The sequence below is a fragment of the Herpailurus yagouaroundi genome, unplaced genomic scaffold, assembly GCF_014898765.1.
Source record: "Herpailurus yagouaroundi ecotype Mexico unplaced genomic scaffold, PumYag 140, whole genome shotgun sequence".
In the NCBI taxonomy this organism is placed as follows: domain Eukaryota; kingdom Metazoa; phylum Chordata; class Mammalia; order Carnivora; family Felidae; genus Herpailurus; species Herpailurus yagouaroundi.
Window position 1 is genome coordinate 79,640,096 of NW_024412395.1, and position 15,155 is coordinate 79,655,250.

The 15,155-nt window shown below is 40.7% G+C and overlaps 1 protein-coding gene across 1 annotated transcript in view; it reads left to right on the forward strand.

Moving 5' to 3' along the window:
* The window catches only part of LOC121030893 (aldehyde oxidase 2), an 86,857-nt gene that overhangs the window by 47,912 nt on the left and 23,790 nt on the right, over nt 1-15,155 (forward strand). Inside the window, exons 26-30 of the mRNA XM_040475799.1 lie at nt 2,472-2,699; nt 6,798-6,893; nt 11,205-11,333; nt 13,304-13,378; nt 14,131-14,183. Coding sequence (XP_040331733.1) covers nt 2,472-2,699; nt 6,798-6,893; nt 11,205-11,333; nt 13,304-13,378; nt 14,131-14,183 — 581 coding nt within the window. The remainder of the gene's footprint in view (nt 1-2,471; nt 2,700-6,797; nt 6,894-11,204; nt 11,334-13,303; nt 13,379-14,130; nt 14,184-15,155) is intronic.

The window sequence follows — 15,155 nt, forward strand, 5'->3', positions numbered from 1 at the left end:
TCCAAGCCCCGCGTCGGGCTCTGTGCTGACAGCTCAGAGCCTGGAGCCTGCTTCGGATTCTGTGTCTCCCTCTCTCTCTGACCCATCCCCCACTCATGCTCTGTGTCTCTCTCTCTCAAAAATAAATAAACATTAAAAAGATTTTTTTTTTAAATGGGGGCACCTGGGTGGCACAGTTGGTTGAGCATCTGACTCTTGATCTTGGCTCAGGTCATAATCTCATGGTTCGTGAATTCTAGCCCTACATTAGGCTCTGTGCTGATGGTGCCGAGCCTGCTTGGGATTCTGTCTCTCCCTCTCCCTCTCTCCCTGCCCCTCCCCTGCTTATGTTCTCTCTCACTCAAAATAAGTAAATAAAATTTAAAAACTAAAAAAAAAAAAAAACTTTTAAAAAAGAATAAAGTAAATAAGTAAAGTAAAAAGTGAATGTCCCCTTCTTCATTCCATCATCCCTATTAGTCAAGGACAACCATTGTTAATGGTTCTATGTTTATTGTCCCAGCCCTCTGTATTCATACACACATACATAAACAAACATAAATATTTATATATAATATATATGTACATAGACAGTTATTTACCAAAATGAGACTATGATAAACATATTATTCTGCACCTTACTTTTTCTGCTTGACAGTAGGCCATGACCATCTTCCTGTGTCAGCAGAATGAACCACTTCATTCTTTTTCATAACTGAATAGTATTATGTAACGTGGACTTACCATGATTTATTTAGGCACCCCACTATTGATATACATTTATGTTGTCACCCATTTTTGGCTATTGAAATGATGTTGCGAGAAACATCTTGGTACACACATACCAAAATATAGATGTATTTTTGCTCCATTGTATATATCTTTAGGATAAATTTATTGAAAACTTTTAAGAGATACACTGCCAAAAGAATGCCCTCTAAAAATATTATTTTGTACAGTATCCTAGAAGGTGCACAGTATACACAGGATGCTAAGGCAGAGAGAGGCAGCCACTGGCAATTGAGATAATTATTAATAACACTTTTTTGCCCCTCACACATTTCAAGTAGACCCCAGCCTACATTTTATGCTTCTTTTTCATTTCCCCAATATAGTCCATCTGCTCCAGAAAGCCCTCTCTATATAATGCCCTTTGAACCCCTTTGCCACTAAGTTCAACAGAGAGGACGACTGGGTTTGTGATTATCAGGGTACTTCTGCACACAAGAGAACACCTACATATTGTACAAGGAAGACAATAGTTATCCTCAGAGAAGTCACATAAAGTGTTCTATGGGTACAAAGGAGGAAGACATCACTTTGGCTTGAGGGGAGGAGAGTCAGGAAGAACTTTCCAGAGAAGATGACACTTAAGATAGGCCTTAAAGAATAATAGGCACAGATAATGGGAAGGTAATCCAGGCAAATGCAACAACTTGAACAAGGAAAGTCAACCTCTTTGTGGTTCAGTTTCTTTATCTATACAATGAGGACATTGTGACTCACTACATAGATTTCTGCAAGAATCAAATGAGTTAGCACTTCGTTTTCATAAACTGGATAGTATTTGTTTTCGTAAACTGAATAGTATTTGTTTTCATAAACTGGATAGTATTATTCTAATGTTACCGTTGATAATAATAATTCTTTTATTGTTACTAGAGTGAAATGCGGATAATGAAAATTTCCAGAGTGTATCTCAGTAGGCTTCTTTCCTTGTCAAGTCTTTTTTTTTTTTTTTTTTTTTTTAAATTTTTTTTTCAACGTTTATTTATTTCTTGGGACAGAGAGAGGCAGAGCATGAACGGGCGAGGGGCAGAGAGAGAGGGAGACACAGAATCGGAAACAGGCTCCAGGCTCCGAGCCATCAGCCCAGAGCCTGACGCGGGGCTCGAACTCACGGACCGCAAGATCGTGACCTGGCTGAAGTCGGACGCTCAACCGACTGCGCCACCCAGGCGCCCCTCCTTGTCAAGTCTTGCAGGCTTCTAGGACATAGGACACACCCATATCCAAATACATTTTTAAAAAGATTTGACCACACCTTCCAAAGTCAATCAGAAGGCTTAGAGAAGATCTGATATTTGTTATTAGCTGCAATGCAATTTCCTCTCTATCAGAACAAATCTTCAGTTATGACAATAAATCCTTGCTTTTATATACAATCTACCAACTCTTCTTCATCCTCTGAACATTGTAGGAAAAAAAGGAATATCTGCTTTTTTTCAGCCCCTCCTTCCTAGTGCCCTTCAGGGGCCAATTACTACCCCTAACCTCAGGTAGGGAGAAGCCCTGACTGGTACGTTAGAGAAGAGATGAGAAATAACCCCCATTAGTTTTGCAAAACCACATGCTGTTCAAAGAAAGAAGATACACCCTGTCTTCTCCCCACCAAAGTTTGTTCTTCTTAATGGGGAAGCTTTTCAAGTATCTATTTTGCTGTCAGTTTCTATCTTACCATAACTATTGACTCAGCTTCTCACCCATTTCAGATTAGGGAGAAGAACATGTACAAAACAATTGATAAAACCATCTACAAACAAGCATTCAGCCCCGAGACCCTGATAAGATGTTGGAATGAGTGTCTGGACAAGTCTTCCTTTCATAGCAGAAGAATACAAGTGGAAGAGTTTAACAAGAAGAATTATTGGAAAAAGAAAGGCATTGCAATTATCCCCATGAAGTTTTCAGTCGGCTTTGCTGCAACAAGCTATCATCAGGTAAAGCTTTTATATGTGGAAAATAACCCTCATGTCAGATGCACTGCTACCCCAATCAGCTGTTGGTGATTTTGGGAGAGTGTCATATGTCCCAGGCACTGAGCCCCTCCCTCCCTCAGCATCTGGGAGAAATGTACAGAACTCTCCTGAGCAGCCCCCTCTCTGCAAGCACATTCAACACAGTGTAGTAGAAAAATGTCTCAGTGGCAGAAAATGGCATCAGCAAGCCTGAGAACTGCCCCAGCATAACAGCCAAGACACAGCAGTGACCATGACCATCATCACCTCACCCAACCCTGAATCATCCCTATTCTAAAGGGAACAAGAGCCCACAAGGCCCATTGTGTTGAGCTTTCTGAGCCCAAGGTTATGGCTTAGGCAGGAAGGAGGCCTCTCCTGGTCTGTGCCCCCAGATATCTCAGTTCTCCTCAATACCCCCAAGTCTAGGCAGAGAAGTCACTGCATGTTGCCCTGACCAGCTGGCTGTTTTGAGCCACTTCTCCCAGGAATATGTGTCATTTCTGATGGGGAAATAGGGAAGTGTGGTCCAAAAATCCTTCCAGGTAGATTTGCAAAAGGAAGAGGCAGGTCATTCAGAGGCCCTCTCCAGAAGGTGAGGAGGAAAGGTGGCAAATAGATGAGACCATTAAATAACACAAGACTGGTACAGACAAGTCTTCCCAGCAATCCCAATGGGTCAAATGTGGGAAAGCTGTCTAGAAAACTGGGAAATGTTGCCTCCCATTATTTTCCACCAGAAGCAGAGACTCTGCAACTGAAGAGATCTTATATGCATTAGATCTAAATCTAAATCTAAAAATGCACTAGATCTCCCTTGTGTGTATATCACTGAAAGCATGTTTCCATTTACATCCAACTACTAGCAGCCAATAGACACACACACACATGCACACACCACAAAAGCTGCCCTGTCCAAGGAAATCCTTCTTAGGGAATAAAGAAGTTGCCCCCAAACCCTAATTAACTGGAGTCAGGTGGACCTGAGAAATCCTTGCCCTGCCACTTACTAGCTGAGTGATATCAAGCAAATTATTTAACCTCTTTGAGCCTCAGCTTCCTTAATTATATAATGAGAATAATAATCCTTTCTCTTAGGATTGATAAGGATTCAAAATCTAATAAATATAAAGCACTTGGCAGGGTTTCTGAAACACTGTGTAGTTATTCTAGGCAGCCCACGCCTCTCCCTCAGGAGATCTCAGGCACACCTCTCAGGACTGGGGCTCCTCCAGCAGGTAGGATGAGACTCCCTGGCCTCCTGAGTCACAGACCTGTTCAGGTCCAGCATGCCCATTCTCTACAGAGGTGCAGGAAGGTTAACTGTCACACTTACAAGCTGGGACTGACTTAATAGCTGGAGCGTAAGAGATTCTAGATATCTGCCTGTGTGATTTTTTTCTCTGACACCAAATGTTGTGTTTTTTCTGCATCAATTCTCCAACACCAAATGAGCATGCAACAATTCAATTCGATTCTGACACTAACTACCCAGAGTTAGCACAGACCCCACAGATCAAGGGCTAAGTCCCATAAGACTGCCTCCACTTAAGACACCAGTAAAAGTGGGGTGCCCAAGCTACTCACACTTCTGCCCAGGCAACTACAAAATCAGGGGTTGTCCACTCCCCACCTCCCATAGGTTTGATAATTTGCTAGAACAACCACAAAATTCAGGAAAGCATTTTACTTACAATTATTACCAATTTGTTACAAAAGATACCATCCAAGAACAGCCACATGGAAGAGATGCATAAAGCAAGGTGTGGGAGAAGAGGTGTGGGCCTTTTATGCCCTCTCACTCCAGCTTGTGGATGTGTTCACCAACCCAGAAGCTCCCCAAACCCCATTGTTTGTGAGTTTTATGAAGATTTCATTACATAGGCATAATTGATTAAATCATTGGCTATTGTGATTGAACTCAATCTCTAGTCCCTCCCCCCTCCCTGAAGGTAGGGGTGGGGGCTGAAGGCTGGAACCCTCTAACCACATGTTTGGTTTTTCTGGCAACAATTCTCACCAGCCCCCCCCCCCCCCGCCAAGCTGTCTAGGTTTCCCCAGAGAATCATCTGAACAGCAAACATAAAATAATAAATTCCCAGGGTTTTAGGACCTCTGTGTCAAAAATCAGAGACAAAGACCACATTTTTATTTTTTATTATAAAACACCTCCCCGCACCTCTATGGCTGCCCCTCATCTATAACACAGTCTACTCTCCACCATCAGTCATGGGAGCCAACTTCTCATCTTGCCACACACACAACAAATCCTTAAACCAAGCAATGATTTTAAAGCTCTGTTTGAAAGGTCTCTAGTTTCTTCAGAGTTCCAAATTGATGCACCCAAGAATCACCAGGCTAGGAGTTGAAATGTATTATTTCAGGGCAGCTGATGACTCACAAAGTTGGAACACCTACTCTCCAAACTAGGCATTGGGAGCATTATCAAGAGGGAATCAAAAGGCCCACGGTGATAAATATTATTATTAGCATCTATAAGCCTGGGTGCCCCAAAGCTCCTCCAAGCTATTCTGGGCCTCCAGGCATCTCCAGACAGAACAAAGTCCTAATTCCTCCCCCTTTTCCTCCTCCTCCTCCTGAAATGAAACATTTCCATTTGTCCAATTCAACAAACATTTATTTAGTGCCTCTGTGATTCAGACTTGCTCTAAGTTCTCTATAGGACACACACTTGAATGAGACCAGGTGCCCTTCCACCATGAGACTCACACAGAAGAGCTTGTCACCCCCCTGTATTCATTTCCTATGGCTGCCTCAAGAAAGTACCACAAACTGTGTGGCTTACAACAACACTTTTATGCTCTCACAGTTCTGGAGGCTTGGAGTTCAAAATCAAGGTGTCAGGAGGGCAATGCTCCGTCAGAAATCTCCAGAGGAAAACTCTTCTTTGCCTCCTCCAGCTTATGGTGGCTCCTGGTGTTCCTCGGCTTGTGGCCACATCACTCTAATCTCTGCCTCCATCTTCATGAGGCCTTCTTTGCTGTGTGTCTTCACACAGCCTTATATAAGGACACTAGTCATTGAATTTAGAGCCCACCCTAATCCACTATAACCTCATCTTAACTGATTATATCTGCAAAACTGTATTTCAAATAAGGTTACATTCTGAAGTTCCAGGTGGACAGGAATTTGCAGGAGACATTAATCAACCCAGTTCACCCTGTAAGAGGAAGTGCAGAGAAGCATGTAACTGATCCGTCCAAGATGGGAATGAGAAGCATGTGGGGAAACTTTAACAGAACCGAGACTATAGGTGTGAATCTGAAGGCTGGGGAGTGGGCCAGGAAGTAAGAACAGCATAAGCATGAGCACAGGTCAGGAGGGAGCAGCAGTAAGCCAAAGCAGGAAAAGATGACAATGGAATTGGGAAAGTACAAGAGACCAAATCCTGAAAGGCCTCATATTGTAATAAAGAGCTAGGCTTTCCCTTACAGACAATGGGGAATTTTTGCCCAACTTGCCCAGTGATGAACCTTTCTTCCCTTCATGATTCCATTCAGTTGTCTCTTTAGGGAAATCCTTCCCCAAGCTTCTCAAAAGCAGTTGGATCTGTCCTCCCAGGTTCCCAGAGCCCCTTATGCCATGCCCATTATCTCACAAATCATTCTGCATTATAATGACCTGCTTTCCAACCTGTCTCCCCATTACAGTGTGAGCTACTACACTGTTGAGGAAGAACCACATCTTGCCCATCTGTGTACATCCAGAGCTGAGCACAGGTTGGCACATAACACGTGTCAGGTACCTAACAAATGTTTAATTAGTTAGCTGAGTGGTCAGCCAGAGATTTTAATCAGGGAATCGACTTTCAAATAGTTGGAACCGATACTCATAACTCCTGGGTATCCAAAGGGGCTCCTATTAAAACAAGTTTCCTAAATAGGAATGTTCTTTACAGGTGACTTTTGCACAAAACAGAACTAAGCTTCAGAATCCCACCAGGAAAGCCTGCCTCTGTGACCCTCCTCACTCTGTGAGACTGGTATTTCACCACTCATTTTTTAATATTGAACCTCACTAAACTTGCACTGATCTGTGCCTTCTGGGTTGTTTTACTAGGCAGCTGCACTTGTTCATATCTACACAGATGGGTCTGTATTGGTCACACATGGAGGCAACGAACTGGGACAAGGTATTCACACCAAAATGCTTCAGGTAAGATCAATAAAATTAAGTCCTTAATCTCTCTCTTTTTAAAATTGTTTTTATACTTACTACTTTGTTTTTACATTTTTATTTAAATTGCAGTTAGAGGGGTGCCTGGGTGGCTCAGTTGGTTAAGCATCTGACTTCAGCTCAGGTCATGATCTCACCGTTTGTGAGTTCAAGCCCCACGGTGGGCTCTGTGCTGACAGCTCAGAGCCTGGAGCCTGCTTCAGATTCTGTGTGTCCCCCCCCCCTCTCTCTCTCTCTCTCTCTCTCTCTCTCTCTCTCTCTTTCTCTCTCTCTCTCTCTCTGCCCCTCCCCTGCTCTCACTCTATCTCTCTGTCTCAAAAATAAATATTAAAAAATTTTTAATTGTAGTTAACATAGTGTAGTATTATTTTCAGAAGTAGAATTTACTGATTCATCACTCACGTATAACACCCATGCTCAACATGACAGGTCTGTAATTCCCCCCCTTAATATCCATCACCCATTTAGCCCACCCACACTCTCCCCACTCCACTGACCCTCAGTTTCTTCTCTATCATAAAGAGTTCTTATAGTTTGTTTCCTTTTCTCCCTCTTTTTTTCCCATTCCCATACAATCATCTGTTTTGTTTCTTAAATTCCAAATATGAGTGAAATCATATAGTAAGTATTTGCCTTTCTCTGGCAGACTTATTTTACTTAGCATAATACATTATATATATATATATATATATATATATATATATATATATATATATACACACACACACACACACACACACACACACACACACACACGCACACACACACACACACACCACATCTCATTTATCCATTCATCAGTCAATGGACATTTGGGCTCTTTCCATAGTTTAGCTATTGTTGATAATACTGCTATAAACATTGGGGTGCATGCACCCCTTCAAATCTGTATTTTCATATCCTTTGGATAAATACCTAGTAGTGTAATTGCTGGATCACAAGGTAGTTCTATTTTTAACTGTTTGAGGAATCTCCATACTGTTTTCCAGAGTGGCTGCACCAGATCACATTCCCACCAACAGTGCAAGAGGGATCTGCATTCTCACCAACACTTGTTGTTTCTTGTGTTGTTAATTTTAGCCATCTGCCAGGTGTGAGGTGTTATCTCATCATGGTTTTGATTTGTGTTTCCCTGATGATGACTGATGTTGAGTATCTTTTCATGTGCCTGTTAGCCATCTGGATGTCTTCTTTGGTAAATGTCTATTCATGTCTTCATAGGATTATTTGTTTTTTGGGGGGTGTTGAGTTTCATAAGTTTTTATAAATTTTGGATACTAACCCTTTATCAGATATGTCAATTGCAAATATCTTCTCACATTCTGTAGGCTTTTAGTTTTGTGATTGTTTCCTTTGCTGTGCAGAAGCTTTTAATCTTGATGAAGTCCCAATACTTCATTTTTGCTTTTGTTTCCCTTGCCTCTGGAGACATGTCTATGGCCGAGGTCAGAGAGGTTGCTGCCTATGTTCTCCTCTAGGATTTTGATGGTTTCCTGTCTCACATTTAGGTCTTTCATCCACTTTGAATTTATTTTTGTATATGGTGTAAGAAAGTGGTCCATTTTCATTCTTCTTCATGTTGCTGTCCGGTTTCCCAACACTATTTGTTGAATAGACTATCTTTTTTTCCATTGGATATTCTTTCCTGCTATGGCAAAGATTAGTTGACCATACAGCTGTAGGTCCATTTCTGGGTTTTCTTTTCTGTTCCATTGATCTATGTGTCTGTTTTTGTCTTGGTACCATACTGCCTTGATGACTACAGCTTTGTAATACAGTTTAAAGTCTGGAATTGTGATTGCTCCAGCTTTGCTTTTCTCTTTCAGGATTGCTTTAGTTATTTGGGGCCTTTTGTAATTTCATACACATTTTAAGATTGTTTTTTCTAGCTCTCTGAAAATTTCTGGTGGTCTTTTGATAGGAATTGCCTTAAATGTGTAGATTGCTTTGGGTAGTTTAGACATTTTAACAATGTTCTTCCAGTCTATGAGCATGGAATGTTCTTCCATTTCTTTGTGTCTTCCTCACTTTCTTTCATAAGTATTCTATAGTTTTCAGAGTACAGATCTTTTACCTCTTTGGTTAGGTTTATTCTTAGGTATCTTATTGGTTTTGGTGCAGTTGTAAACAGGATTGATTCCTTGATTTCTTTTTCTACTGCTTTATTATTGGTGTTTAGAAATGCAACAGATTTCTGTACATTAGTTTTATATCCTGTGACTTTGCTGAATTCATGTATTAGTTCTAGCAGTTTTTTGGAGGAGCCTTTTGGGCTTTCCACATAGAGTATTGTGTTGTCTACAAATAGTGAAAGTCAGTTGTTAATCTCTCTATACATTGTTGACATGAATGACATGTGGCACTAATTTTAAGATATATGATGGCCCCTGTATTCAAGCCCTAAGATCTTGACTATTTGGTTGAAAAGCTTCGTACATATCAAATAGAATGTCTGAGGTGACAGAAATTCCATGCATGTACAAATAGACCTGGAGCTTGGCCAGGCTTTATGGGTGGGGATTGTTGTTAGTGAAAACATCACTAATGGGCCCCTGGAACACTGTGGTAGTTGTGCCATGCAGGCTTACTAGAGTAGGAATTTCTATTTTGAGGCCAGTATGTATGATTTTTAAAGTTTGGACGACAATATTAGGTTGCTAATACACTATTGGACAAGTAAGGACAAGTATTTCATCAACTGCCATCATGCAGTTGAGAAAAAAAAGAGAAATCAAGAGAAAAAAAGAATAATTCTTTAAATTAAATAAATAAATTGACAAACTTGTTAGATTATTATGTACACGTCCACAGCTTTTGACTATCCAGCCCCTTAGCTCCTTTGGAATACAGGACCTACATATATTCCTAAAGGCCTCCTCAATTCTGGTACCTTTTAGCCCCATCTCCCTCTTTTCCCCAACTGCACAGATATGGGTACACATGCCAGGTCTGGCTAGTCATGGTGCCTGAATCCACTGGCTGCAAGGATGGGTCCAGGAGGAAGGCATAAGACCGAGATCCTTTCCTGGGACTGATGTGTAGGTCCTGGTAGAAAAGAACTATCATTCTCTTGTGGTTGTTTAGTTCCTATGTTATAAGCCAGGGGTTGTCAGAGGCAATTTTCCTGTGCCATAGAGGAAGCATGTCTCTCTTGGAAATAACATAGCCATCATAGAAAGAAAAACAAATGTGTAAGGCAGCAAGAGGACGCTGATGAAACCATAAAGACTTAGATACAGATATACATGACACTGGCTCTGTCCTTCCCACTTATAGGACGCAATAAATTCCCTTTGGCTCTTCATCACCAACAAACAATAAAATTGTCCTTTTCTTTTTTATCATATTGCCTCTTTCTGGGGAAACTCACTTTTACAACAGCATTAATCTGTAGATTGGCACTTGAGGACAAGTACATAACTACAGACATCTGAAGAAAGTGGTTTTGTAAAAATTAAAAGAGCACAAAAAACAAAACAATGCTTTTTCTCTTTTTCATTTATTGTGATTAAATGCCTTTCTTTCCACATGTGTCTGCTAGAGGAACTGAAAGAAAAAGAACAGAAAATAGTGAACAGCAAATACTAGAGGAGTATGGCAGGAGGGAGCAAATAGAAGACAAGGGGGGAATCCAAAGCTAAAGTGGGGATGAGGGCTAGAGAGAAGACGGGCCCTCAGGGGCATTTCAAATTCATCTGATGCTGATATCAACAGATTTAAGACCAACCTTTGAACCAGTCAATCCAATCTCTCTCTTCCTGTCACTACAGCCATGTAAAACGAAAAAAAATAATAATAATAAAGTAAAATAAAAATAATTAATATCTAAGTGTAAGTATAAAGATGTTAAGGAAATACTTAACATCTAAACACTAATTTTGGATGGAAGAACCACTACATAATATTGCCAAGAAAACATTTTAAAAATCAGCATGAGGCAGGGCACCTCAGTGGCCCAGTCAATGGAGCATCTGACTCTTGATTTCAGCTCAGGTCATGATCCCAGGGTTATGGGATGAAGCCCTGTGTCAGGCTCCAGGTTGAGCACAGAGCCTGCTTAAGATTCTCTCTCTCTCTCCCTCTGACCCTATCCCCCACTCACTCTCTCTCTAAAATTAAATAAATAAATAACCAGCATAAGGCTCTACTAAAAAGTGGTTTTAACTTTTATTTTAGGTTTTCAAGCATATCATGGATGTAATAAGAATGGTAGTATTTTTTCATTTAAAACATGACTAAAATCTTCATAAAAGACTTTGCTGAACATGAAAATATTTCTTTTGCTCATAGGTGGCCAGCCGTGAATTAAAACTACCCATGTCTTATATGCACATCTGTGAAACAAGTACAGCCACGGTACCGAATACAATTGCTACAGCAGCTTCCATTGGTTCGGACATCAATGGCAAAGCCGTGCAGGTGCTTCCTGCTGTCTGTCTTTCCCTTCAGCACTTTTTCCATATTGCTGGTTTTCTTAGCTGGATACAGACATGAGCAGTTGGGTTCGGAGAAGTCATCTGTGTCACTAAACATAGGCTTAGGATAGCCAAAATATCAGGAGAGGGTGCCAGTTAGAGTAGGCTAAACTGAGGTGACAAATAGACACATAATACAGTGAGTCAAACACAACAAAAGTCCCTTTTTTTTTTTTTTACATACCTACCAGTCCAGAGAGAGAGCTTGGTCATTAGAGTACTCTGAGGTTAATGGCTGTTCTTCCACCTTCAACATGTGGCTTTCAAGGTTGCCCTGAGCATCATCATCAGGGAAAAAGCATGGAGATCAGACCTCGAAGTGATGCAAGTCACTGCCACTGATCATCCACTAGCAGAACCAGGCTCAGGCCACATCTAACTGCAGGGGAGGTTGGGGAAATGTGGAGTAGTGAATCACCACATGCCCAGCTACTATGGAAGAAGGGGAGAATAGATGTTGGTGAACAAGCAGTCTCTGTCCCTGGTAGACACAGAAAGAAGAAATCTGGGTATACCATGCAACTCAGCACTGGGCATGTTTCCTCTGATACAAACAAGTTCTTGCAGGCAGGTAAGCAGGCAGAACCCGAGCCAAGTAGATATGGTTCAATTAAAGTGTCTACATGAGTGGAATTCTACCACAGCACTCATGCTTATCCTTTATACTTGTTTTCTAACTGATTGGGTTTTTTTTCACTACTTCAGAATAGATTATGACTTCACTATTCCTTAATTAAGATATCTGATTGCATGTACTTTTGAAGTAATATCTATTTGTCATGTTTCTGTTATAAACGTTCCACTTTTTCCATTGGGATGTTGTGGGGAGGCATATTTTCAGAACACTGCACTTATGCTACCAAGAGGCATCACTTTCAAATCCATCTTATCTTTGTGGGGATACTTGTTAGGGGCTAAAATCCAGGGGCGCCTGGGTGGCACAGTCGGTTAAGCGTCCGACTTCAGCCAGGTCACGATCTCGCGGTCCGTGAGTTCGAGCCCCGCGTCGGGCTCTGGGCTGATGGCTCAGAGCCTGGAGCCTGTTTCCGATTCTGTGTCTCCCTCTCTCTCTGCCCCTCCCCCGTTCATGCTCTGTCTCTCTCTGTCCCAAAAATAAATAAACATTGAAAAAAAAAATTTAAAAAAAATAAAAATAAAAAAAATAAAATCCAGAGGCTCTTTCCCTCAGAACAAATGTGTGGGAAACTTCAAATTCATGAGACCCAATTTTGGATAGGATCAAACACAAGATAAGAATCACTCAGCGTGTACAGGAGTTGTCAACCCAAACTAAGATTAATCCATCTTCTAGAGTTTTAGGTTTAGTTAAGGATCAGAAACTTTGCAGATCTAGATTATTATAAAGACAAATTTAGTTATTTTCTCACTTCACACCCAAAGCCAAGGCCTTCACTGCAGTAGTTTGATGGTGGATGGATGAACATATGGAAAGATGGACAGAGAGTTGAATAATATTTCAGATCCAGAGGGATATTGGCATGTTATTGGTGCAGATAGGAAAGCACAGAGTAGAATGAAAATAAGATGTTTTGTTCCTTTTATTTTAATGGCTGGAAAATACAAAAGAAGATGTAAGTCAAAAATGTAGAAAAAGAGAAGGAATTAAGAACACAAAACAAATATTCTTAGAAAGAGGACCTGAAAGTAGAAATTCAGCTGAGCCCATATTTTCACAGGAAGTGAACCAGGGAAGTTTTTTAAAAACCTGCAATAACTGATACCCTCCTCAAGGTCAGAGACTGTGTTGTTATTGTCTCTGTGTTCCCAATGTATCAGTATCAAGCGCTCCATAAACATTCACTGACCTAATCAATTATCGATTACTATTCTTCCACACAAATCCTAACCATTGGGCTCTTCTCTAATGAGAATGCACTTCTTTACCCTTTCAAGAATGCATGTCAGATCCTTCTGAAACGCCTTGAGCCCATCATTAAGAAAAATCCAGGAGGTACATGGGAGGACTGGGTAAGTGTTCCACTCTGTTTGTTACTACAAATGAGAAAGCAGTCCTAACCAGTGCTGAGAGCATCGTGGCAGTGTACAACTGCACCACACAGAGTTTTTCTGGGCGTGGATTTCTGCAAAAGGGCAGGATCGTAAAAGGTTGAGACAGCTGCTCCATGCTGTATACCAGGTATGTGTGAGAGAGCACACAGGGAACAGCATCACTGAGGGGAGGAATGGAAATACATGAAGAATACCCAGCAGGCCTTACCCACTCTGCTTAAATAAGAAAAGGAAAAGACCAAGCCTTCCTAAGCCACCAAAAAAAGAAAAAGGTGTTTTAAATGGGAAGGAAGAAAACTAAAAGGCCTAATTGCTATTAAACATGTCTCAAAGGAAATGACTCAACTAATCCAACTTTACAACAGCCTTTCTCTTATCTCATCGGAACACTTATCCCACACTTACACGCACACTTAACTAAAGTTCTAACATTTAGAACTTTATCCCAAAATACTTTGGGAACTAAGCCCCTACATCATGGATGTGTGGCAGGATTCTGCCTTATTTAGTTCAGACGTTTCAACTCAATCAGAAGGAAATTGTTAATGTACCAGCTAAGGGGAAAAAAAAATATTACAATGTGTTCCTTTACTGGTAACAAAACACCAGCAACAATTACCAGATGTCAATTTTGATATAGGGAATACCTTCATTTTCACCTATCAGATGATGTATTTATTTTATTCTGACTAAATATGCCCATTCTTCAGATAGAAGCTGCTTTTGAACAAAGAATCAGTCTTTCAGCCACTGGATACTTCAGGTAAAAATTACAATAATGTCTGGACTTAGCTGAGAAAATATAAGGTAACTCAATTGTTCTGGGCCTTAGTTCCCTTATTTGTAAAGTAAGTTTTTATTATGTGATCATTGAGGTCCCTTCTCAGTCTAAAACTGATTTTATGTAAGCCTTTGAACTATATCCAAAGAAATATTAAATAATAAAAATACCCTTATTGGGTAAAAAACATTTTTTAGGGGCACCTGGGTGGCTCAGTTGGTTGAGTGTCTGACTTTGGCTCAGGTCATGATCTGGTGGTCTATGAGTTCGAACCCTGCATCAGGCTCTGTGCTGACAGCTGCGAGCCTGGACCCTGCTTCGGATTCTGTCTCCCTCTCTCTCTAACCCTCCCCCACTTGCGCTCTTGTGTGTGTGTGCTCTCTCTCTTCCTCTCAAAAATAAATAAATATCTAAAATTTTTTTTTTAATTTTTTAACAAGACTTAGAACATCTAATCATTATTTACTATTCACTGTTGGATAGTAAAAAAATATCATTGGAAATAACTTCCAACTCAATTTTATAAACCGTCCCTCCTTTACCATAAAAGCTTTCTGTTTGAAGCTCCTCTCTTTGTACAGTGTCTGTCAGTGGAAGGCCCTCAGTCAATTCATGTTAATTGAGTGAAACACAAAGAGGAGAACTGATGGTCAAATTCAGGAAGTGTATGACAGCAGTTTTACAATGTAGTGAAACAAACCACCAAACTAAACACACACATGCACAGAGACAGAGAACAGTCAAGAAATTTCTCATGAAAAAGGAAGGAAGGAGGCAGGTAATAGCCCAGCCCAGTGCCCTGCACATGAGTTCTAAATTTCTGAGTTCCGTTACCCAAGAAGAGAGCAAGTCAGCCATCTAGCTGGGTACATCTTCCATTGTACATTAATGCATTGAATCACATGCCCTTTTTTACCAGCTCTGAATTACCATCAATTCCCCAGTGAGTTTGGT